General features: G+C 43.3%; 1 protein-coding gene across 4 annotated transcripts in view; it reads right to left on the reverse strand.

Moving 5' to 3' along the window:
• The window catches only part of col5a3a (collagen, type V, alpha 3a), a 52,820-nt gene that overhangs the window by 19,855 nt on the left and 6,415 nt on the right, over nt 1-26,550 (reverse strand). For 2 of the 4 annotated variants that reach the window (XM_087172718.1, XM_023401417.2), the window contains exons 2-25: nt 17,719-17,886; nt 17,173-17,386; nt 16,522-16,684; nt 11,479-11,601; nt 9,561-9,968; nt 8,524-8,643; nt 8,329-8,439; nt 8,170-8,223; nt 8,018-8,059; nt 7,476-7,538; nt 5,842-5,916; nt 5,583-5,666; nt 5,367-5,423; nt 4,953-5,006; nt 4,754-4,807; nt 4,575-4,628; nt 3,882-3,935; nt 3,575-3,628; nt 2,973-3,017; nt 1,677-1,730; nt 1,436-1,480; nt 1,114-1,167; nt 888-932; nt 419-472 (exon numbers count right to left, since the gene is read on the reverse strand). In XM_087172718.1, the coding sequence (XP_087028844.1) occupies nt 419-472; nt 888-932; nt 1,114-1,167; nt 1,436-1,480; nt 1,677-1,730; nt 2,973-3,017; nt 3,575-3,628; nt 3,882-3,935; nt 4,575-4,628; nt 4,754-4,807; nt 4,953-5,006; nt 5,367-5,423; nt 5,583-5,666; nt 5,842-5,916; nt 7,476-7,538; nt 8,018-8,059; nt 8,170-8,223; nt 8,329-8,439; nt 8,524-8,643; nt 9,561-9,968; nt 11,479-11,601; nt 16,522-16,684; nt 17,173-17,386; nt 17,719-17,886 (2,249 nt within the window). The remainder of the gene's footprint in view (nt 1-418; nt 473-887; nt 933-1,113; nt 1,168-1,435; nt 1,481-1,676; nt 1,731-2,972; nt 3,018-3,574; nt 3,629-3,881; nt 3,936-4,574; nt 4,629-4,753; nt 4,808-4,952; nt 5,007-5,366; nt 5,424-5,582; nt 5,667-5,841; nt 5,917-7,475; nt 7,539-8,017; nt 8,060-8,169; nt 8,224-8,328; nt 8,440-8,523; nt 8,644-9,560; nt 9,969-11,478; nt 11,602-16,521; nt 16,685-17,172; nt 17,387-17,718; nt 17,887-26,550) is intronic. The other 2 variants (XM_023401418.2, XM_087172719.1) reach the window with 2 other exon arrangements.

The following is a 26,550-nucleotide window of genomic DNA, read 5'->3' on the forward strand; positions in this document are numbered from 1 at the left end:
TTATTGTGACATTTCTGTACTGGATGTCCAGCTGCACACCCCGGTCGTCCGGGTCTTGTCCTCTTGTCGTCCTAATATGGTAGCCCTAAGCTTTTGCTTGTATATGGTGATGTATGGACGCATGTTTCACCTATTTTGTCAAAAAACATTTGAATGATGAACTACCTGTGCCAAAATGCATCGCTTGAATGAAGTGCAGACTCTTCTAGTAGTCAATTAATAATTAGTAATCAATTGATGCAGCTGAGTTGTCATTTACATTCAGTGGGACTCTCTATGTATAAGTACGGTTGGGTCCAAAAGTTTTTAGATACTGGATGTGCAAAGGTACCGTATGTATTGATGCATGCATGTGAATGTATTTTTGTGCTGATGTATGCATATATGTACTTGCGTGTCTGTGTCTGTGTGAACTTACAGGCGGGCCATCAATGCCTGGTAGTCCCTGCATGCCTTGTTTCCCCTGGGGACCCTGTATAGGACAAAGACAGGTATGAATACTGCAGCAGAGCTTCAGATATGACAGAACACCTCAACTCATCCCTAAGAGACCCCATTTGCCACGTTGCTGCTCCTCTAGCAAACATATTGTATTTATGACTAAGTGCAGTTTTTTATTTTGCTCTCCAGTCTAGCCTCATGAAGTGCACCAGTCAAGGCCGGCTCTAGTGTCTGGTAAGCCTGTCTGTGTGTGTCTGTGTCTGTGTCTGTGTCTGTGTGTGCTTCTTGTGTATTGATTTGCTGTCTAGCCTTATCTTGTCTAAATGGGAGCCAGAAGTGGCTGGGTTGTACTGTCCTGCTCAGCCTGCCTCCCTTGGGTATGTGATGACAGAGGTCACAAAGTCACAGCTTTAATTCTGAAATTAAGTGAGAGACATGTTACCTACCTTCTCCCCTGGCAGTCCAATGGGACCCTGAGGACCAAGCAAGCCCTGGACCAGAACAAAGCATCAATCAGGTTAAGTGTCACAAGACTAGGAGAAGGCTGGGCGTTGAGGTTTTGCTTGTGTGTGTATATGTGTGGATGTCCTTGTGTGAGCTGGCAGTTTGGATTAGATTGCTGACATGCTGGAAAGCTGAAAATATGATTAACTCTTCTTTGCTTGACTGTACCTGTACTCCTGGATTTCCCTGTTGACCCGGCGGCCCTATCTCTCCAGCTGGACCCTGAGAACAAGAACAAGAAACACTGGTGGTCACACACTTCACATGACCTTTGTCGTAAGCTCATCGTCACATGGCTGGTGAACAGGTTCATTAGTAGGCCAGACTAATCCACTCCAGCTGATGTGTCGGTGAGATCACTTTCAAAGAAAAGTTACCCACATACTAATTTTCACTGAAAACTAGAACATACGTATATTACAGTCATCAGTTGTACATAATGGCATTTATGGGGATGAGATCATTTGATGATGAAGGTACCAGGACTAACCAGATTGCCCTTTGACCCCTGCACGCCATCAGTTCCACCAATACCCTGAAAAAAAGAAAAACGCACACAAACAAGATGTTAGAAAATCCTGGATGAAATGTCAAAGTTGGATCCAGACAGTTCAATGGCTTCCCGGTTTATCTTCAGTGGCATATTGATGATTCCGTGCACTCTGGGGCCTTTTATAGAGTTGAAGAGACTGAATAGTTCTGATCTTGTAATCAAGGAGATGTTGACTTACCGGTTGGCCAGGTGGGCCAGGTGGCCCCCTTGGCCCAACAAGACCCCGAGAACCCTGGAGACAAAACACAGCAAATAGTCAGCAGCTAACCTGCATACATGATGAGCTGGAGTGAGTCTGGAATACTAAATCATACATCAGAAGTAAAGAGACAGAGAGAGAATGAAACACAGAGAGGGACAGATAATATATTGTAGCGTGTGTGTGTGTGTGTGTGTGTGTGTGTGTGTGTGTGTGTGTGTATACGCATCTGGTTTTGTATGTGTTAGCCACAGAGGCTGTGCTAGTCTGTGCTTGCGCGAATGTGTTTGTGTGCTCTGTTTTTGTCAGCCTCCCTCTTTGTAGGCTGGCCAAGCCACCTGTTCCAAAGCCACATCTGTGATCTCCTGGGAAGTGATTGATATGGAAATATAATCATTCAGGCCAGGATTTTATCTCTTCCCTCTCCGAATCTCCCTCTTTCCTCTTTCCTGTCTCCATCTCTCTTATCTCATCCACCACCAACCAAATTTCTGTCTTGAGTTTGTCTCTCGCTGTCTCACTTTTCCCATCGCTGCCTCTCTCTCATCAAAACAACCAACTCGCCTCCTTTCCTGTGTCTTTGTAGTTTAACACAGCTTCCCTAACATGTCTTATGGCGCTCTGTTTCTTCCTGCACTGAGTGATCCATTTGGTGGGACAGAGCCCTGCTGAGCCCCAGCCTCACCGACTGGGAGAAAGATACAGTGTGAGTCATAACCAATCAACCGGTGTGCGCCGCAAAGATACACAGAAAGAAAATGACAGGTTCTTCAGCGGTGCTCTTAAAATCTTTGTGGTCTCTCAATGATCCAAAGTTACTGTGCAGGTAAAATCTCTGTGACAGAATGTGAATATACTAGCATGCTCTGCCAGTGTATATTTTTGTTTTCAAGCTGTATGCCTGTTTCCGGTGGCCTTTTCTCTCCTAATGCTTGGCTGAACACCCTGGCGGTATTGCATTAATAAGGTTTGACTGCCCAACTTTTTCATTGTTGTTCTATTGTACACAATTTCTATAAGTTCTTCTGTAAGATTTTGACTAAAAGTTCTGCTGAAGCTTAACCCTGCTTAATCTTTGCTGTGGAAATCACTTCCTGTTCCTGTGATTCTGCACTACTGAAAATGTGTATTTCTGAGAACTCAATAAATGCATCTTCCCCCCTAAGTATTTTTAGTGTAGAGAAACAATACCCATGACATATCTTAATGTAGAGGTGTGCTGTGACGTTGGTATCTATGAGGGAACATTATATTCTTCCAGATGTGGTTACTCACAGGTTCACCTGGCTGCCCTCTTGGCCCCACAGGTCCATCAGATCCCTAGAGTAACAAAGAAGGAAACAAATTCAATACATAAATCTCATACACCTCTCCGAGTCAACCCCAGGCATGGATAAATTTATATCCCACAGACATAATCTGTGAAAATAGCTCATTAAAGAAATTCACTGCCTGACAGATAAGGCTCAACTATCTTCCAGCAAAGACTAATAGATCGCTCGCTCAAACTTCACTCCACCCTCCTGTGTGGCTAGATACCATCTTGACTGAGCTTCTATCTTTCATATTTTCAATTCAATGTCAGGGATGCACTGCCTAGCTTTCATTTCTTTTGCAAGCCCTGATACTGAATTAACTCAGGCAAGCATAGCCAAATTAAAAATTCAGAAGTTTATGACTTTATTTGAGCGAAGCCTGCTTTGATCTGTGGTGCTTTACCATCTAAATGGTTTGTAGAATTGATTCGTTGATCTGGAAAGGATTCCCCTTTTAACCTTGCGTGATGGAAAAATGAGGCAAAACAAAGCACTGCTGCAGGGTGTGTTTTCTAGGCTTTCTTTGTTACAAGTAAATTTTAGAAGGTACTGTGCACTCACCTTTTCTCCTGGCTCTCCAACAGGCCCATGAGGACCAGGCTTTCCTCTGTCCCCCTACAAGATAAAAGCATTAGCTGCAAGCCTCAAGATATTTAGGACTGTTCTGTTTATAGCAGAGCAACATCAAGCAGATGATTTTTAGTGTACACTGTCATCACAGAAATCACAACGATCATCGTGATCATAATATGCAAATAAACATCTGCTATATGGTGTGTGAGGTATTCATGCGTGCCGCAATAGCGCGCTGGTATCTGAAGGACTAAATAAATACAGTGACAATGTCAAGTTACCAAATCGAACTTACTCTGTGTCCCTTGTTTCCTGGGAGACCTGGCAGGCCGTCAAAGCCCCTGTCACCCTGAGAAGTAATAGAGGCATTAAACCCTGAAACACGCACACATACGATAATGTGTAAACATTAGCAGAATTGTACTGAAAGTCTCCCCTGGCAGAGCCTCCCATCTGCTCTGAGTGTGTGTCGGCGAGAGGAAGCTTTCAGATTAGCTGTAGGTCTGCTAAAATGCTGCTTTGACTGATAAAGACTCTGCTGTTCTGTCAGACCGGCATCAGGGGAGCCTGATTTATTTACTAAGCTCTTCCTGCAGCTGTTAGGTATTGAGTTGCCTCATTGTCAATACATATAATAAGCTGTGGGCTGCTTGATACCTAAAGGCTTACACTTGCAAGTGGAGATAGTTTGTTATCATGCAAGACCTTGCTGCCTAAACATGTGTGATATTGCTGAGTTCATGGAAATGAGAAAATGGATTAATGGAAACTCAACACCAACATCAGTTATATATATAGTTATAGTTATATATAGAGTTATATGGTCTGACAGCTGGCAATGTAGCTTTCACACAAATATCAAAACAAACTAGTATCCAAAAATATGCAGTAAGGATGTAAACATAAAATCGGTGGGTTCTTGGTCTAGCTCATTTAGATGAGATTATCACTACTGCAATGCAGTGCAGTGAGATCTCAAAAGGCTTACCTTAGAGCCTGTTTCACCTGGAGCTCCACGACCTCCGTCCACTCCCGCACGCCCCTACGAGATGCACAGTCCCGTTAAAACAGGATGTTGTTTTACAGTACATCAGGCGCAGTATGCTTTTAACGTGAGACGTGCAGAGGTTTTCAGCGTGGACCACTGCAATACTCAAGCTATCTCACCCTTTTTCCTATCTTTCCATTAATTCCGGGAGGGCCCGGCAAACCACGTGGTCCCTGTGTGAGAGAGGAAGAGAGCAAAACAAATGGGAAAAGGTGTAATAGGGAAAGCACAAGGACAAAAGGAAATCAATAGTGCAACAAAGAAAAAGAGTGGTATGAAGGAAGTTAGCAGTGAGGTGGAAATAATGCCCTGACTTACAGGATGGCCACTGTCTCCGCTGTCTCCTTTGAGCCCAGTGGGACCTGGAAAACCCTGCAAAAATAAAAACAAAAGGTCATTAAAGCAAACATGATGTACAGGGGCGGGGAAATTCCACTCCACTCAAATTTAGCGCCAAAAAAAGAAAAAATGCAGACGAGCTAAGAACAAATCATCTTAAAAATCTGTTCATTTTTTGCAACCGTACAGTGATTTTTTTTTTTAATATATATATAAAAATGAGGGTAGATTCCACAAGAGAGTGGAACATACTGAGCATGCATAATGATGAGGTTAGAGTGGGGAGAGAGTAGAGCTTGTGCCTGGTCAGCCAGAATGTGAAGCTGAGGTTAAAGGTTGCAGGAGCCCTTGAGGTATGACGCAAATTTGGTCAAGGACAGAGGAGTGCCTTACCAGTGGGCCTGGTCGCCCTGTGAGACCCATTGGACCTGGAGGTCCCTTCAGTGACAGCTGGAAGAAAAGCACAACCGGGTGGTTTATGTATGCTGCACATGGTTTGTTTTGGTCTTTAATATGCAATGAAATGGCCTTCGGAGAGCGTGTAATGCAATTGTCAACAGTCACTATGTTATAATATTGCAACAAAGTGCAGGTTTCTGTGACGTGTACCTTGGTCTGTTGCAGGATAGCTTGTGCCTGTGCCTCCTGGGGAGACACCACTGGTCCCTTCTGGGAATCACCTCCATACTGGAACTGGGGGCAATGACAGGGAGGAGTCGGTCCCCATTGCAGGATTTCCCAAATGTAATGAAGTTCAATCACACAGCCCCCCCTTGTGGTCATGCCACTACACCGCACTGGGAAAAAGGTGAGCTATCTGAGTGTTTGTGTGTGCATGAGCATGCATGAGTGTGCTTTAAGGTCTTACTGGTAGCATCAACAGGGTTCCTGGAGGACCTGGAATTCCATCAGCCCCAGCAAGACCGGGACGTCCTGGGGGACCCTGAAAAGAGAGGACAAGTAAAGGAATAAGCATTGACTAATGTGGTTGTGTGTGTGTGTGTGTGTGTGTGTGTGTGTGTGTGTGTGTGTTTGTGTGTGTGTGTGTGTGTGTGTGTGTGTGTGTGTGAGTGAGAGAGAGAGAGAGAGAGATAGGGAGAGAGAGTGTCTAAACGGAGAGAAAAACATCCCTGCAATCTAATCACTGTAAAAACAACCTTTACTCTATTTCCACAGGGTGTGTCATACACACACACACACACACACACACACACACACACATACTACCTTATCTTGTTTTTACATATTGTAAATGACCATTTTGACATGCCATTTAATGTAGCACTGAGTCATAAAGATTGTGTGAATCAGATTAGTGTCTAACAGGTATTCAAATTGGTCCTTTTGTGCAACAGCTGACCACTCTCTCATTCACTACCCCCTCTGAAGCGTTTGGACAATACGTTACTGCAGGAAGTAGTAATGTATATTGCTGTCACAGTGGCGAGAAAAATGTAATTAACAAAGGAAGATAGACTGGTCGGTCAGGGGTTCATCCTACAATGAAACAATAGCTTGAAATTTTTAGAGGAAAAGAACATGACAGAGGCTCCAGATGATGGGATCGCCAGCACAGTCTCCAGACTCTCTAGATGATGAACTGGACAGATGGTGAAAGCAAAGCAACACACATTTGTGTGAACTTCTGCAACAGAGCAGAGACAAAGTTTCTGAGCAATATTTATTTTCCATTGTAGAATGTACAAGTGTTTTTGGTTGTAGAATGAGTCAAATAAAAAGATTCTATGCTTCCTTAAAAACCAGTAGTCTCAAAGGTTTATACACAGTATAGACCTTAATTTCAGCCCTGTACTTCAGGATAAAATTTGATAATTATTTGTGGTTACTCTTTTTCTCTTTTTAATGCAATGGCTAATTATTTGTAAATATATCCAATTTGTTCATCCGGTACTCGCTCATTGATTTCAGCTATATTCACCACTGTTGCATCTCTTTTGATTTCATCTTCAATAAAATAAAATATAAATAAAATAAGATGAAATAGGTTTGTTGATTTGTTATGTAGGCTGAACATGAACTCTAAATAGCTCCTGAACACATGTAAAGCTTGCAAGCCATGGGGATCTGCATGGTAATAAACTGCCATCATCAGCTTTGCAAAGCAAAATGATAAAGACCATCAAACTAGTGGGAAATGACAGATCATCTGTGAGTGTGTGTGTGTGTGTGTGTGTGTGTGTGTGTGTGTGTGTTTGTGTTTGTGTGAGAGAGTGTGTGTGTGACAGTGTGTGTTGGAGTGTGTTCCATTGTGATGAATCACTTATCCAAGCAATCAGACACACAAAATAAGAAAATCAGGTCAAACATGTGTGAGTCAACATCCGTCCCCAAAGTCCAGCAGGTTCGGTTCAGTGAACGAGGACATCGTGATCCCATGGACATGTTTCAGACTGACCCAAATCTCTGTCCCTCAAGTGAAAGGGTCAAACTGAGGTCAACTGGACGTTAAGCCATTCAGTCCACACCCTAAGCCACACTCACCAATTCACCAGGATCTCCCCTGGGTCCTGGAGGGCCTGTTGGTCCAGCTGGGCCAGCGAGCCCCTGTGAAGGACACATTTACAGCACTCAAACGAACATTGAAGAGCTTCACCATACTGTAGGTTAGCTTATAATTAAATGAGTATCTTCCTCTATGTCAAACTCCGACCCTGCAAATGCTAGACAAGATTTGTTTATGTAGTTTTGAGTGAAAATCTTTTTTTTACTTCTTTGTGAGGGTCTACTTTTAGTTGTTGTATGGAAATATATAAAACCACAAACAAGCAATATCTCAAAAAGCAGTCTTTCACTAAGTGTCATTTGGCATGGCAACATTTTGTAGCGCATGTGTCTCTCTTTTGGGTGTGAAACCCTGTTTCCTTATGAAAACACCACAGTTGCGTTCCTGATGGCTACAATCCAAAATTCTTAACATTTCGCACCACATCTGGACGGTCACATTATGGCACATCCTGTATAATTACGGTGACGGCAGTCATCATTTCCATTTACTCCTGTTTTCAGGCAGAAAATAGGCTTACCTCTGGCCCTGGTAGACCTGGGGGTCCCACCGCCAATGAACCCTAGAAACAAGCACAGATAGAATGCAATGTACATTAGGAGAGTGTGAACCGATTCTCATGCTCATAACTAAAGCTACTTGACTATTCATGAAATGCCTCTAGGAGCTCACCGGCTCAATAATAGCTGGCTCTCCCTTCTGGCCTTTCTCTGCTCTGAGGCTACCCTGAGGTGGGGAAACAGATGAATAGATGTGGATTGTTAGAAATCAGTCGACAAAGGCAATTGAAGACATGACCACTCACTTGATGAGTTCACTATGAGAATTTACCTGTCCGTCCCACGTCTCTGCTCTCTCCCGCTCCGCAAATTCAAAGCCGTCCTCGTATGCTTCATACTCCTCGTACTCTGTGTCATTCTTGAAATCTTCGTATTCAAGAAGCTGTTAAAGGATGAAGAACTCCATTAGCGACGGGTACTATAAATGCCTCGGTGAGGACACTTACTGTATTTGCATTTAACCTACCTCATATTCAGTAACATTTGGGCCCGCTGTTACCGTGGAAACTGAGAGATCATCATAGAGGTCTCTGTAAAGGTCATCTCCATACTCTTCCACCAATGGCTTCTTTACAGGCTTATCCTCCTGGAAGCCAACACACACACACACACACACACATGCACACACACGCACACGCGCACACACACGGGTTTGAATGAGTCATAGAAAAGATGGACCAGGGCAGACCAAGCAGTTCTCATTAGCGCACAGTGCCTCCGAGTGAAGGCGTATTTTGCGTGTTATGAATGTTAGCAAAACAGGTGGATTTCATAGCAGTGTGTTGGTTATCCAGAATACGGGTCGACAGGTGTGCAGTTAATTACAGTGCTGGAGTGTAATTAGCTGATGGACGACATCAGATTCATGTCGCAGCATGGCAGAGACTGCAACAGCTACAGAAACAGCATGAGCATGAAAAATGAGTTTACTTGGCAAATTAGCAAAAGTAAACATGAAGGAGACATTACAGAAGCATCTCTTGTTTGTTGCTGTGTCAAGTTAAAAATTGATTGAAATTTAAAAGAACAAAAAGAAGGCTGCACAGTTGTGGTGGCATATTCAAAATAATGTGCAGTTTGATTTAAACAGTTTATATGGTATCTGAGAACAATGTTCACCTTGAACCAAATATTCATTCTGTAAGTCCACATACTGTACATGAAAACATATACTGTATAAAACACTACTTTTTTTGAAAAGTAGTATGCATGTAGTAGTGCATGTTCTGCAAACAAATAAAAAATAAATACACACACACAGCCAGAAGGCTGAGTGAGATAAACAATTTCTCATTCAAGATGCATTCACCACTTTTTCTGCTAGGGATGTAGAGGATGTGATGATTAGGATGGTGCTGGTTAGTGGTGGTGGTGGTGGTGGAAAGCAACTGTAGAAGGAAGAGGTGCTCACTATTGTTAGGAGGTATTAGGGAAGTGATCGGTTAGAACTGCAAATGGCAGGAGGGGTGAGGTTGGAGGGCATCTACAGGCAAACTTGTCTACCTCCTCAGTTACCACTGATTCAGGCACTGTAGTGGGCACCGCGGCGGGTGCCTCGGTTGTGGAGTCAGGTTCGTGTGTGGGCATCTCCACGAGGGTCTTGTCGAAGACTTCAGTGGGAATGACAGTTTCTCGGGTGTTCTTAATTTCTGGCAGCACTGTGGTCACAAAAGGGTCTTGGGATAGATACTCAGGCAGTGTTGTGGACACTGTGAGGAAGCCGTCCTCAAGACCCTCCTCCTCATGCTTTTTCTTTCTGGATCCCTTCTTGCCCTTGCCTTTGCGCTTGCCTTTCGAGCCCTTGTCTCTCTTCTTTTTGTTCTTTTTGCCCTTCCTGTCCTTTTTGGAGACCTCCTTTGGTTCTTCTGGCTGGTCACTTTGCATCAAGGCATCAGACCCAAGTTGGGAGTTCTTTTATGAAAAAGGGGAACGCAAGATGAGACAAACACTGCTGTGAATGAAAAAACAATGGCAGAAATAGCCTGCAACAGGAAAGTAAAGCAATTCATATATGACCTGTGACACCTTTACAAAGTCAGACACCTACTGTGATTTCCACTGGTAAAAACCTAAAAGCAAACATGAAATGAGAAGGAACAAACACATGTAAAGTTGTTTCCTCTTAGTCAAAGCAGAAGACGTATTTGTTTGGGAGGTCAGAGGTCGCCCTGTCAATGATCCTATAGAGGTGCTAAGTGTTGCAAATTCTTGCTCTGGCAAATGAGTAAATATGGCTTGTGTCGTCCTCCAGAGTGATGTCCATTACATGTCACTAATATGAATGGCCTCTGCCTGAAAACGCCGCTGAAGGCCAAGTCTGTGAAAAACACCACTGACGTGATTTAGATCCACTTGTAAACAAGGTCTTTGACTAAGGGAGGATGATGGGAAGTAGGTCAGTGGGGTGACAGATGTTGACATGTTCTGGATACAGAGCGCGTTGCTCAGCTGTAGTTCTACAAAAGCCAGCTGGATGACTATCGGAATGGCCTCACACTACAATTAATGGACTGCGCCTGGAGCCTTATCAATGTCTGCGCACAAAAGTTGACAGACACACGTTCACTCACATAAGTGTGCACACATGCGAGCGTATGCATGTGGCATACGCTTAAAAAAAATAGCCGCATAGATTAGGCAATTCATGGGTTAAAACTGTGTATTCCTCGAAGCCCAGCCACACACACACACACACAAACCTACACCTCCACTGACTGCTTCCTTCCTCCTTATCTTTATCTTTCACACACCACCAAAGAAATATACAGTAATTCATATCCATGATTGATTCTATTTTTTATACACGCCTTGAGGAGGGGAATATTGTGTTTGAGTTATGGGCTCTTGGCTCCGTGTGTGTGTGTGTGTGTGTGTGTGTGTGTGTTTGGATGTGTGTATGCTCCTTGCCAAAGGAACACCTGAGCTTAAAATGCTCCACTGCTGGCTGCGTTTGAAAGAAGACGCTCGTACTTTGACTGATCTTTTTGCAAAACACTTGGTACATTTGCACTGTGCTCAGACCTCTTCTTGGCTGGGGCCGACGTCTGCTTGTAAATTATATGATCAAGAGTCTCTGGGACAAATAGCTCTATTGATAGGCGTGCTTGTGCGCCTTTTACTGGTTGGCTGTGATGCAAGCACCTCTTCAAGCCCACTTTAGCAGCCAAAAGGACCTGACATGAGTGTAAGAAGTAGAAATACATCTTATTGCTTAAACTCATTATAAAAAAAGAGTCTCTTCTACAAGAATATGCAAAACACAATAAAACAGTAAATAAAATGAATTAAGATTTCCAGGACTTTGTGTTCAAATAGCAATACATGTGGTGTCTCTGCAGTTAACTGAGGTGAAACTAAACCTGTGATTTTTTGGGGGGTTTTTCCAGTCGGCATTATCTCCTGTTGGTGGCACTATACTAACCTCCTGCAGGTCCAGGGTTTGGCTGTTGTATGGCAAAGCAGATTCACAGTCTGGTATGTAGTTATCACAGTAGTTGGCAGCAGCCTGGGCATCCTCCAGAATCAGTAGTTGCTGAATATCTCCCTGAAATAAACCAGGGAACAGACAGAGAGGCAAACAAGTGTCATGTTATGAAGTCAAATGTACAGGAGAAGAAGAATAACCCCATTGGAGCACTGACAGAAACATTCAGTAGCTGCTGCCGCACTGTGAAGAGACATTTTGCGAGGACAAGACGACTGAACAATACCTTGTACGCCGAAGACGCTGTGAGAACGACAAAACTGGCTGCATACCTAGATGTAAGGCAAAGTGTAACACAGCGGCATCAAAAAAAAGAAAACTGCTACTGCTGCTACAATTGCTACTGACTACTGCTTCCCTGTGTTCCATAACTCCACGAGGGGCCTGACTGCATACACAAAACAGTCAAATAGCTCTCTCTCACCCCCCTGTCAGGACCTTTCACTTCCCATCCTGCCCTGGAGGCGTAGCCAGTGTGTATATACAAACACACACAGAGACAGCACTGCTGGACCCTGCAGTGCTGAGCCCAGAGCCTCTGTTGGCTTTGTGGCCTCAACATCACTCTTCTGCCCACGTTGCTTTAGAACATAATGCTTTGTAGTGCTGAAATAACTAGTCGATGAACTGTCAAATACGATACCAAACACAGAGCTTTACGGATGTTTTTCTGTTACATGTCACCAATAAATAAAAATTCTTATTACAACAAGATTAACACAACAATTGTGGCCCAATTAACTTTAGCCACTTGTCATTATTTTTGGGCATCATCATGTGTTGAATGATGAGAAAAAAAAAATAGATCGAAAAGATGAACTGAAATAACTGTAAGATGATTCTCTGTGAGACGCAAGTTGGAAAATAATTCAATATAAATGCAGGCAGCCCCATGGCACTGTGTTTGACAGGGTTTAGATTACATTAGCGATACGAATCTATGTAACTGACAGGCCACTGCAAACATATTACCGGGTGAAATGTTATCCAGGGACAGCTGGGCAGCCATTTGTGATGAATTAAGTCAGATTAACTGCTCGATGTTGTGGTAATTACAGTCCCATTGTAATCTCTTTAATTAGGCTTTAGCGGCCAGAGGTGAAATAAATCAAAACATATCGCTTCTCCGTTTCCTGCCACCAGATATATATCTTCTAACGCAGCTGAAATCAGGCCTTATCAGCACTGCATGTCTACGCAAAGCCTGGATCACCATACGCAAAACTGTAAACCTTGGAATGACTGCTGAAACACTAATTTATGCTTTAATACATCAAACATGAAAGGAGTTGTTATCCACTTATCCTTTTTTTTTTTTTCTTCCTGCTCTGGCAAAAAGCCAGTGTCAAGCAAAGGAAATTATTGCACTCTAAGGTGAGAGTGAGAGAGAAAGGCAACAGGGAATTAATCCAATCTAATCCAATCTCAATTTGAGATCAAAGGCAACACTTTTACAGAGAAGTTTTCCTGTTTTTCTTGCCTGGCAGGGGCTCTCTGCTGAGTAAAGTGTTGCCCAAAATCATGTGTGCTCTGCCATTCCCCATTTAGGATGGGGGCAAGGACATCTGACGAGGACGTGAGGATGTGCTGAAAAGGAAAACACCTCAGCTGAATCCACAAGTTTCTGATGGCTAACAAACATCCTGCATGAGTTCACGCATGGCTCCACTGGCAAAAGTTCACTGGTGTTTCAGGGAGTGACCTCTTTGCTTTCCCCCTGCTGTCTGCAATAACTTGTTTTGTGCCCGCTAGCCAGCACCTCATACTGCTTTACCAAACGACAGACCTAATATGAGGCACTGGCCGCGCATTTGCAGCCTTAATCAGATCTCAACCCTTAACAAATATCTTGTGTGAGTCACAAACTCGTGTTGGTTAAGGAGCAACCGGAAGTTTACCACAAACATGCTCACTGTAATGGAAAAGCCTGTTGATGCTTCTCATTCGTTTAAAGTGCAACAGATGCTCACATCTAACCAAAAACATATGACCACCATCACACACAAGTCATTACCAGCCCAAAATATGACTTAAACGGACCCTGACAGATTCGATGTGCGTCTCTGATTTGGGTGATAAGTCGGCGTGGTTGCTGAACATTAAAAATAAAGCTGCTCTTTAATGATATGCTTGACAAGTCATGGTTTCAACACGCCTGTAACAGTGAGCCAAAAAACATTTATAATTTCCAGTACTAATCGAGGCAGAGGGGATCTGAATTTCCTAACAAATAAACGCTGGGCTGGATCTTATCTAAGCAGTCAGCGTGTTTGAGGCACAGACACAGGGCACACAGCAGCCAAGTAGGAGCTCAAGCAGACTTGTGGACAGTTTGATGTTTGCTTTACTGCAAATGCAAGCAGAGTGTTGAGCTTGAGCACCAAACTTCTGTAGTCATTTGTATGCAATCTGGAAGCAATAGAGACATTAGTGGCTGACCACGGTCCCCATGCTCCCACGCTGAGCTCCCACGCTGGGAGAACTGGGCCGGAACACCGGCCTCCTCCCACAGAACCAGGGCCTGGGAACAGAGGCCCAGAGGTCAGCCTGTTTAATCTCTCCTCCCCTGGTACCGGCCTCACCCGAGGTATACAACACTGATGCTTATACTTGTGGCAGTGAATGCATACGTGCACACAATGACACTCATATTTCACCATCACATGTATCGATGAAAAAACGAAAACAGAAAAAAATATTTGACTTTTTTGAGATTTTTTTTTTTATTTTTTTATTTTTTTCATGTGGTCCAAAAAAAGCAATTTATTAATTCTACAACACTAGCACAGTGACCACAAAAACAGCACAGGCTGGACTAAAGGATGGATCTGGGTTAGTCATCACAGAAAATACAGTATCATCATCATAACTTTTCACATAGAATGATTTAAAAGGACATGCGAGTGTTTCTGGAGCATAGCCAAAGATGAAATGGTCTCCATTGCTTCTGAAAAGGGGAATTTATAGAGTTCACAAAGAGACACATTTCCTAACTGAAGTGGAATATAAAGAAAACTGGAGAGCCTGTCAGTGTATGAGAGGGGAGCAGAGAGCAGGACGGGAGGGGCAACTGAGGTTAAGTTAGCGCATAGGGAAAGTAAAATGAATGTGTGGACAAGGTTAAGGGGGGGCGTAGTTATTGACTACACACTCAAAACCCAAATTAGAAGGTGTTCACCTGTCAGGACATCTGGTTTCCTCCTGGAGAAAGTGAAGAAGGTTGTGTTTCTGTCCATTAGGCCAATGGGGGAGTGATAACAACCCTCCCTCTGTGCTTTGGTCAAATTTAACTACGCTATGTTCCCTTTTGCAGACTGTGGGATATTGGGACACGGAGGGGAAACTTGCGTGTACCTTATTACACCTCTATCTATATTTCCTTTTTCTCTCTTGCTCCACAGCTGAGCAGACACAGAGCCACGAAGACATAGCAGGGGAAGGGGCTTGAGCTGATCTCTATTTCATGCTGTGGGCGAGAGATTTAGAGTGGAGCCTCTCTGGGAATGACAATGGAGCGGTTGTTGCATATTGTCATGTGAAGCACAGAGAATGACTTATGACAATAGAAGTTACTGCACTGAAAAAAAAAAAAAAGAAATTGGAATCACTCCCAGAGTTTCATTTAAATCCTCTTGATCTTCCACTTTTCCCGTTGCATATTGATACATGTGTGGGCACATACTCTAATGCTATTAACTGAAGAAGTGCACTTCAACTTCAAGAGGATGAAAATGATCAACTTTTTCAGGCGGACGCAATTTGAAATGACCAAAAGCGACGATTTTATCCGTGACACATGTCCCCTGCTTCTCGTTGAAAGACACAAAAACCCAACATGTGCAGCCGAAAGAAGCAAGTATTTCATCCTGCAAGAGGATGAGCCTTGGCCCTCACAAGACATGACCAAACAGTCAGACGTGTTTCTTGGCGCCCAAATGCACAGATGGCCATTCAGACTCGCATCAACACATCTATAGCCAACAGATCCAACTGACAAATCCAAAAAGCAAAGAGTGTGTGTCATTTCTTGGCTTTGCAATGACGAGGCCGGGCATGTACGAACAACACGCCCCCTCCTCCCCCAACTCCTTCCCAAACACCTCTTTTCCTCTGCCCTGCTTTGTTCCTGCAGCACTTGATTGACAGGAGGCCCTCGTCACCCCACAGCCTCTTGAACTGTGATTTCTTTTTTTCCCTTTAAGTCTTTTCCTAAGTAGCTTTAAAGGTGTAGGGGGTGGGGGGTGGTGGTGGGTGGATTCCACAGTCTCAAATATATATTTATATCTCTGCTTTTCCCACCATTTCACCAGCACAACTGGACTGTACTGTATCATACTCCATAGGTCACATAGAGTATATGATGTATGGAGATGCAATTTACACAGGGAACTTGCAAATTCAAATTTTCTATATTTCTTGTGCATTTTTATGCACATTTCTCCAAAATTTAGCCCTCAAATAGTTGCTTTGTTTTTAGAACAGAATTTGAAGCAATGTGGGTATGAACAGTGCTTGGCAAATGGTGCAGCAGGGAGAGGTTCTCTAATCTAAACAACAAACGATCCAAACACTCATAACTGTACTCAACTGGCCATAGAAAAGTCTGAAGCAGCACAGATTAAACGCCCTCAGTTTTGTTTAAAAAAGTGTGATAGTCTATAGTCTTCATATGAATGAAAACAAGGTCAGCGAGGCGTCCCCCTGCAGTGTCTTGTCAGATGACTATGTTAATATGCAGTGTATATTACCCCAGTGAAAGTCTCCCGTGGTTTCACGTACACACTTAATAACACAAAGTTCACATCATACTGACCCTCCTTTGCATCTTTATGTAAGAGATGCAGGAAAGGACACACGCTTGCTGGGGATTTGACTAAATCCAATGAAAACCAGGCAAGTGAATCGGATAAGAGTGTGACACCCAAATAATACATGTGATTGTCTGTTCTCAGGGGCTGCTGCGCTTTGATAATGTCCTACCTCAAACACATCTTCGTCCAGCAGCCGTGTCCCAAACACAGTGACACCCTCTGTACTGACAACAGCATCGTCCCCTCGCAGCAGATCCAGGGTCTCGACCTTCTGGCAGTCCAAGTACAGGGTCACAGACTTGTCCTGCACGCTGTAGGCTATCCTGTGCCATCTGACAGATCAGAGACAGAGTGAGTATTAACAGACAGTTAACAAAATGTAGTATTTTGTTTCTGAAGGTAAATTTGATGCCCAAAAGAATCAGCGATGTAAAGAGTTGTTTCATGCCTCTTGTAAGTGCAGTAAACCTGAAGTGTCTTTGAGCCCAAGAGGACTTGTGAAGGATTGATTTCCTTAACACCTTTGATCAGGTCAAATCAATTGCAGCAAGTGCTCCACAACCACCTTATTCTCTTTGAGGTCACTCAAGCTCAAACACGAGGAGTGAGCCGTATGAATTAGACTGCAGAAATGTGAGGGCTGCCTCAGATTTCAAGGTTTGGGAAAGTTATAAATGCACAGTTAATATAGATTACACAGTGCTGATCTACTGAACACACACACATCAGATACAATGTGCTGTGGAAATCAACAGAAAGGGCAGATGTTTTATTGATATCTAGTGTAATGGAGAGGGTTTTAGGCCCTCAAACTACCCACTTTCCATCGGCTAGGTTGATCTTCTTGAAGATGGGGTACATTTCTGGTGTGGGCTGCCCATGTTGGTCCTCATAGAGGAAGACAGGCGAACGTCCCACCTCCAGCCCCAGCTGCTGGACCCCCTGGTCATCATACACTGAAAGAAGGAAGAACTGGGAGCCCTTTTTAGCTCGCAGTGTAGCCATCAAGGAGAAACTCTCAGGGAATTTGGAATCTGAGAGGGGAGAAAGGAGAGGAGAGAAGCTGTTAAGTCATACAAGAGAAAGCACAGCAGGAAGCAGACATTTTTATAACATGCAGACACCACCTGCTGCCAGTGAGACCCGAGCAAAGATAATAATGATGAAAAATATTGCCCATGGAAGCAACGAGCGCCCACGAGGAGGAGTAAAAGGAGTTCAAAGTCAGATTTCTAAAGGTCTTACTGACTCACAAAAGTGACACATTTGATTGCTTTTTGCTATTTTTGGAAATTCTAATTGCAGGATGGGACCGGAGGCTATGCTGTATGTGATCAAGTAGGGGAAAAAAAAAAAAGTCGGCTACCAGGGAAAAGTTGTTTGGTGGGAGCACTGAGCTGGATCTTTTTGTCTATCTTGTAGGCCAGGTCCGGCTGCTCCATGCCCCTCCTGCTGCTGCAAAGACCAGCCTCCAAGGACACCCCCTCCATGTTCTCTGACAGGTCCAGCACTCGCAGGACATCAATGAGATCAGCTGGGAATGGAAACAAAGGAAAAAAGTAACCATCTACACACAGTTATAGAGAAGATATAAGAAATAAGAAATATGGCTTTTTTTTTTTTTCTTTTGATGTCATGCTCACAGACAAGATAAAATAGCTGATGCCTTGCTTTCTGTTAATTCCTGTCTCTACCATTGTATGGAGAAAAAAAAAAAACTACTTATGATAGGGTGGAGCTTGTGGCAGATGGTGGCAGCATGCTTTTAGTCATGTCAGACTCACAGTTAAATTCTGCCAGTGTGACAGCACTTTGTTGTCTGGCTCAGTTAAGTGCTGGTTGCTACCAAGCTGAAGAGCAGGGTTTAGTGCGGCTGAAAGCAGGTCTTAAAGTGAGGAGGCTTCCTGCTTCCTCAGAGTCGGAAGAGACCAGCTCCTCTGAGATGTGGCGGCAGGTGGCCAGGCTTCTGTGGGTGTTATTATAGGATAGGGGTGGTACACAGCCTAACCCATAATCCTGCTGCAGCACACCTGACAGCTGACACCTGCACACCGCTCACTCTGCACCAGAGAGCAACAATATGCCCACATCACATTTATCATAATTTAAACACTTCAATTGCATAAATAAGTGCATCAGTGATTCATATATTCTCACTGCTAAAACATCTGCCCTAACAAGTCAGAAAGCTTTGTATTAAACCTTAGGAAATACACTTTTCTGCCAATGGGGGTAAAGTCATTGTATATGTTCCCCAAGCAGTTGCCTGATTTTCTCAAAGTGCATGAAAACATCCTGAAAAAAGACAGAATAAGGCAAGTTGCTGCAGCACTATCATGATAATTGATAGTATTCTCATTAAAACAAGTTGATTTTTATTCAAATTTGTCATTACAATTGATATAATTATTTTTATTATAATTATATTATAATTATGCTTATTTGCAATGAGCACAGCAGCTACTGCCCCTCTAGATATGACATGTCTCCCAGTGGTGGGTCTTTCTCATTACAATGAGCTTGTACTTTATTTGCAGTTTGCTGGTCATGTTATTAGATGTTCTGTTGATAAAGTGTTGCCGTGAGCATTAGCCAGGATCAGAGTTTTGTGTGCAGCCGGTCTCCCACCAGCTGCTATAGAGAGTCTGTTTGAGGCGACTCAGCACTTAGCATTCCAGGCAACTGAAATGAGGATCCTAAACCCAAATTGCCTCCTGTAGCTCTCGCCGCTCATACAGAGCTCGCCTTTTATTCTCCTCGTTAATTAAACATGTGGAGAGAGTTTACTGTTGCCCAGACGTTGCTTGCAGAAAAACACAGCGTTACATTTTATGGCATTATTTATTTGCATAGCATAGGCCGTTTTTTCCAAGCAGCTTTGAGAGCTTGCCCTCTCAGTCCCCTAGCATGGCAATGGGGCTGTAAATAGGTTAAGCTGTGAATTACAGCCAGGCTCCAACAATGGAAAACATTAGGTACAGATCTAAAGGTATTTAAGACCTCAGGGCTTGAATTTTGAATTTATAGAGAGTCATGAACAAATTGTGTAAATTAAATAATTATAGAAGTTCCAGGCTTTTAACAACAAAAACACTCAGGCTCTTGTATGTACAATGTACAATTGGCACCAATAAATGTTCAACCGCACACCATCATTTAGGATGCTTTTCAAATCTTCTCCAGCCATCATGATAGTGAACTTAGACCTAAACGCATGGAATAAGGTATCTATTGATTTTAAAAGGCCATGGCCCGGTCGGCCACACTTAGATCAGGAATAAGGAATCTGAACTTTTTTTTCGATTACACATTTTTGGGCACTTTTTAAGGGAGATTCATTCCCAACGTAACATGGCTTAATGGCTCTGTTTCACGCTTCATTAAATGAAGTCTTTGTCTTGTTTGTCTCTTGGTCTCATATGGTTAATAAAAATAAAACAGGTTGACAGTGCTGCTTAAATTGGCCAGTAATATGAATGGATTGCAACAAACGCATCTTCATGACATTTACTAAAGTAAGTGAGTCATCAAAAAAGGCTGCATCGTTGAATCCCCCAAGCAGGCTGCCACTTCAGAAGCACAAAACAAAGACACAGCAATTATATTACTTTTCATTAAATATGTAAGCATCTGCATGTCTGTCAGAGGACTTAATTCATTGCAACAGTTTACTTTGTACTTTGGATCATGTCTGGGTCCTAATCCTTAATATTTGTATTTAATTGCATTGGTAGGAGTGTCTCTGTCATTGTCTGATCCCATGTGAGCTCTGTATAGCTCTGTTGTGGCCTTGTTTGATTCCTAACTGCAATCGCTCAGACTCAATTTCCTTTGGGATGGCAAAGTTGAAAGGGTGTGTTTTAGTCAAAGATCAGAATCTACTAAACTCTCTCTTCCTCTCTCTTTCCATCTTCTATCTACCTTGTTCTTTCTCTCTCTCTCTCTCTCTCTCTCTCCCTCTCTCTCTCTCTCATGCACAGGGAGGAAGAGGGGTCATAAGGCAGTTATGTTTGGAACAGTCTGAATAATGTTCTAAACTGAAGCAACATGGGTCTAATTATACAGGATTCTTGGGTTTCTGTCGACGCATCCAGAACAGCACCTGACAAAATGGCCAGAAAACAAACTAACACAATTCATTTCAAGCAATCCAAAGATGATATTTCTGCCCAGACCACTGAGTTTTAACGATAACTGTTTCCCAATTCTGAACATGTTCCAGCCGTGGGCTTACAAGAGACTGTTGACCTCTGAAACTCTCAAGACAACAGAAATGAGTCAAAATGCGCAACAATGCCACAGGGAGAAATTCGAGACAGGCAGAAGAAATTCCTCCCAAAAAAAGAAACTGCTTTCACAATGATCCTTCAGTTAAACATGCAGGAGAAAACAGGCATCCCACACCCAAGTGTGCAAAATAAACTGCTGAGGGATATGTTTGGCAAGCTGATTCGCAAAACGTGGGAAGAAAAAAAAAACGTGCATTGGACTTAAAAAGCTGCAACCCTGATAGCTGCTGCAGAAAAAAAACATTGGATACAAGAATGACAAGTTCCTGTGGAATATCCCCCTCAGTACCACCACCCCTGACTCTGGCGTCAAGAAGAAAACCCCAGGCTAGTGGCAGGCTGCCATATGAAGTCTGTATCCACGCAGCATTCAATAAAGCAAAGCTATCTATTCCCTGTTTTGGATCCATTCATGTCACCTAGAGTTGTGCCAGTTCTTGCAGTCTCCTCACCTATCCTGCAGCACTGACTGTCTTAGCAGGCTTTGCTTGCATCTCATTAGTCTTCGTGCTAATCGTGTCCTTACCTCACCTGTCAAATATTCTACTTCTAAAGATACTTTGGAAAAGAGGAAGGAAGTGGAGAGGGAGAGGAAGAGTACGGGTACAGATGAACAAAACTTGCAAACTAGTGGTTGCTCTGCCGGCCTGTGTGTGCAGCATGCTGTCCCTGCCACTTAAAGAAACGGTTCAACAATGTTTGAAATAGCATAGTTGAATCTCTAAGGACTGATGACTCAGTGTTCAGTCCAATCATGCCAAAAGGTCAGAGTACATGGGAAGCAGCTGAATCATCCAGCACATTTCACAAACATCTGGCAATTCTGGGAGAACAGTTGTAGCTCACCCACACTGTACAGCGTATGATTAGCGTGTGGGTACATAATAATGCGCGTTCTCTGCATAAGACATTTCTGGAGTCTTCCTTTTTCTTGTTCTCGAGCTTTTCACCGTGAGACAACCACGTCTGCCCAGCAACAGTGTGCTGTGTGCAGTTTTCCTGACAAAAAGGAGCTGAGCACCCCACCTCACAGATCACGCTCTATCCCCTGCAAATGCCACCACACAGTCTACATCTGTGTTTTTTTCTCTGGCTGTGCAACACTTGCCACAGTCTCTCCATGCCCTGCGGTCACACATCTCAGCACCACTGGACAATCGTACATGGACAATAATGTGTTCTCTGTGTGTCCAGAGCTAATGTCTGTGAAGACACTGTTTATGACTCACACCACCTACACTCCCTAGCTCTGCCTGAAAATACCACTCGCACACACACACACACACGCACACACACAATACTACACTGTCCAAAACTATTGCGCCTGGGAACTGGGGAATTTTAACTAAAAATTAAGCCAGTATGAATCTGGGCAATGAGAATTCCCCATGATACATTATTGGACCACACCCTGAGATGAGAGAAAGGAAAGGACTGATATTTAAACTTTGATTTGGAGATGTGCGTTCATCTTATAACAAATAACATGACGTAGCAAAATTCGTATGTATAAAGCTGAAATATATCTACAGTATGTTATTCTTTTTCTTTTCTTTTCTTTTCTGGATCTCTTCTTCCTTTAGAAATATCTGTTTATTGAAACATTACTGATGAGTGAGCATTTCTTCAGAAAAGATTTCAAACATGACACCTTGTAAAACAGATGGTGATTAATAATGAAAAATTGCTGACAGATCCAGTGGAGGTGATCGAATGAATCCAGACACTGTTTCTCCCAGGCTGCATGAAGAATAGCCTTAATCTAATTAGCAGTGGGTGTGACCTTTTGTCTGGGTCACTGCTGTGTGAGGACAACAACACTGTGAGACTAGGAAAGATAATGTGCACTCTGAATAGGTGGAAATTTAAACACACAAACAGCCAAATGTTAGTTAAATACTGATTGTACACACAGTCACACCAGAATGACCAAACCATTTGCAAACACTGTTTATGTGTAGCTCATTTATAACGCCCACAGAGGAGGGTGGGGTGGGGGGGTGGACAGCACGTTGGACCTCTGCCTTTCTCATAATTTCTCTCTGTATGACTGTTATTTTATCTGTCAAAGACTCTTTTGCTTGTAAACACATGTTATTAAAACACAGAGGGGCACATTAGAAACATCCATGGCAAAGGTAAATCTATTGTAACATTGAGACAGAGGCATTTTTGTTGGGCTGGGAGTCCGCACACTGAGAGGCAGCGATGTTTATCGCCCTGAAAGTGCTTTGTGGTTGGGTCTGCTTCCAGTTATCCCTGAGCGGCTGTGCACATGACTGCTGGGAATGGTTTTTAACATGTTCTGAGGGGATATGGATGATGAAGTCATGAATATCATTGGGAGACAATGAGAGCAATGATGAAAGCAACCAGTACAGCCTGTTATAAAGTCTTTGATCCATTTTAAGCATGTAGCCTGTAATACTAAATTATTTGTAATAGCGTATTATTAATATTCGAGTTTATGCTCTCTATGCCTGTGTAGGCATGAGGCGAGACGAAGACATGCATGAGTTTTCATGCTGAACTAACTGCGCATGCGCTGAAAGAGTGGAGGGCAGACTGGACCTGACTTGAAAAGCGGCGGGAAATGTTCTCGGTCTACATGCAAACTACAAAGATGGCAAAGACCATGTCGCAAGAGAAACTATTTATCAGAGCGTTGTCATTCACTCGCTATAGATCTGAACAAGACACGAAGTCAGAGGAACAAAGCACAGAAGCGTTAAACTGCACCAGTACCACTTTCCTCTTCTAACATATGTGTTTGCTCCTTGCTGTTATTATTATCTTCATTCATCACTATTATTATGATTTAGCTTATTCAGAGAGAGCTCTGCTGAATATAGGTCAGTGGCTGTGTCCTGTTGTTTATGCTCGCTGTCTGTGGTGGAATCTGGTTACACATTTCCTTCCAGTTCTCATCAGCACCACATTCTTCAATCTCCACAGTTTGTTCTGCTCATGTTTGTTCACAGCAGGTCGGTCCAGCAGGCCAAAAGCTGCTTGGCCCGCAGAGAAAACACCTGCCCCTCAAGGCCTCAGACTGGGCAGGCTGTCCACACAAACACACAGAAACACACACACACACACACACACACACACACACACACACACACACACACACACACACACACACACACACACAGAAACACACATTTGTACTTCTATATTTGTGAGGACATTCTACAGTAAACCTATTCCCTAACCATAATCTCCTCTGCATGCCTAACATCGGCCCTTAACCTATCCTGACCCACTTTCTAGTCGCTGAACTCCCTTTAAGAGGTGGTGGAGGCTTTAGAATTTCCTCATGTTGGAAGATCTTTTCTCATCTCTTCATCGGGTCCTCATAAATATGTAACACAGCACCATAACAAATACAAACAAAGGTGCACCAATACAGTTTCTATAGCATATGTGTATATACAGCATATAAGACCTCAGGCACAGAGGATTACCCAGACACAAACATGCAAGCGTACACATGACCAAGCCCATTCACGTTTCAACTCTAAGCCATCACTTAGTCCCTCAGACATCATAACACTGAGGCAGCTATTATGGAATGAAACACGAGCGCTGCCGAAATCAAAGCATAACACTATATGCTACACACACCATGTGTAATACAGGTATATACACACGTTCCTCTACTGCAGCAGCTCAGCGTCTATGCTAAAGGACAGAAGTGTAAATATGAGCAGGGCCACCATGTCACTGAGGGTCGCATATTGTTTTTCAAGAGCGTACACATGGCTCCGGTAGGAAGGTTTACTACTGTGACCTCTGAGATGTGGAAGAGATGGATGAGCGTGATAAATCTCTTCTGAGGCTCATAAACTGGGATAAAGACGCAGATGACATGTTGAGGGACACTGCAAAGGAGTCAGCTCCTCTGATGTCTGCTCATTGCAATTCTAGAGGAAGCACCTCGCAACTGGTGCCACAAGAAGCTGCTTGAAGCATCCAGTGATCAGAAGCACAGAGCCATAGAAGCCTGAGGGGAAGGGAGTTAGTGAGTTTCTGGATGCCAGATGTGTGTTGAATACTATAGATTGCAGTTGCAGCTCCATGAACTGTTTAAGCATAATTTCTACGTATTAAAGACTTACTTGGAGAATTACAAACACTTTGCCTCATCAAAAAGTCTGAGAAGCATTTTGATGTGACACTTGCGGCATCAGCGACTGGGGACAGACATCAGCATCTCTGACATCTCTGATGTTTAATGTTTCCATTAGAGAAACACAAGCTCATAACAGAAGAAGACAGTAGAGCTGTAACAGGCATCAAAAAAATTCCTCTTTTCCTATTCTCTATCCTGCTAAATTCACTTGCCTTTTTCATTTGCCACTAATTTGCTGCTGGATCAAAGGCGAACAAGGCTCGCCGCCCTCCTCTGGGAGTCTGGTAAGGGATTGGCAAGGAAGTTGGATCAAACGGGACGCAGTGAGGGGGCTACATGCACAATTTCTCCTCTGTCATAGAACCCGTGAAGGATTAAGGCATAAGCAGGAGGAGGGAGATGATGTAAATGAAGTGATAATGCATATAAAATAAAAACAAACACTCCCTCTTCACAGACTTTGAATGTAACATTTAAAAAAAAAAAAGAAAAGAAAAGAAGGAAAAGAAAACAGAAAAAAAAAAAAGGCGTTGAGGCAAAAGAACAGAGGATTCTAACTGAAACTAACTGTGGACGTTTGCAAGAATGTTTCACTTCCTGTCAGCAAACATGACTACAAAGTACTCTCTCATCTCTCTCGAACACACACAGAAAGCATATGGGAAAACATTCTTTCGCTGCAATACACACACACACACATGCACACAAACACTCACAGACTCAGAGGCACACATACGCATTATCAGCCACATGCACAAATCTAAGACTGCCATATCAGTGCCACCATATGTCCCATGCAATTTGAAATCATCTCAGCCTCTCACTTCACAGGCCCTCATTAGAGAGCAGTGGACACCACAGCCGCCGTGTCGCATGAATATGATTATGACAGTTGGCTCACTTCCTTTTGCCATCGCTTTATTTCAGCCAATGAAATTCCAACAGCTCCTGCCAGCCCTAAAGTGGGTGCATGTGGAAAAGCCACCAGTGAAAATGAGACATCTTAAAGCACTCGAGGGTGACCACAGGGTTAACTCCTGCTGTTGGGGCATGTCTCTCCATCAGGGAGTCTCTAAACAGCAGCACCTGCAAGGAAATAAGTCTGCTGCCAGTCGAAGATACTCAGGACATGGCCACGGGGCATGGAGGCCTGTGTGGGTGACAGATAGCAGCGGGCCAAATGACATACAGTGTAGATGCGCAACCTGGTTGTTACAGGCTGTCTTGGGGAACAGGGGAGTTTGAAAATGGCTGCAAGGCTTCGTTGAATATGCCTGAAAGTGCATCAAAAACTGGAGTCCATCAGAACACTGTGGCACACAGACAGACACAGCATGTAAAAAAATGTTAATGTGCCAGAATAATCATAACTAAAGCAGTAAGAGAGTTAGTGCTAAGCACCTTCACTTAAGAACTATGTGAGCAGAGGGCACATTAAACAGATCCATGACAGGAATTTTAATCTACTCAGCTCGGTCAGTGTTCAACCATTCACCTCTTTCTCAAGCCAACGCTAAATCTTTTCACAGTAAACCGACGCTGGTCACAAGCAAACTCAAAACATGACATCATGCATCTCCTGAGGTCGCTGCAGGCACACCTGACCTGACACATGCAGGAAAAAAAAAAAAAAAAACATATTCATATTCAAACCTTGGAAACGTGTTAATAACAATGCAAGCTGGAGCAGGAAAGAAGCTGTTTGAATCAAAGCGTGCCCCCTTTGTGCAACGACGCGAATAATTAATAGAATGTGTGTGTGTGTGTGTGTGTGTGT

This window comes from Seriola lalandi, unplaced genomic scaffold (genome assembly GCF_002814215.2).
Source record: "Seriola lalandi dorsalis isolate HSWRI2012SDOR001 ecotype SW California unplaced genomic scaffold, Sedor1 jcf7180002053680, whole genome shotgun sequence".
NCBI classification, from domain to species: Eukaryota; Metazoa; Chordata; class Actinopteri; order Carangiformes; family Carangidae; genus Seriola; species Seriola lalandi.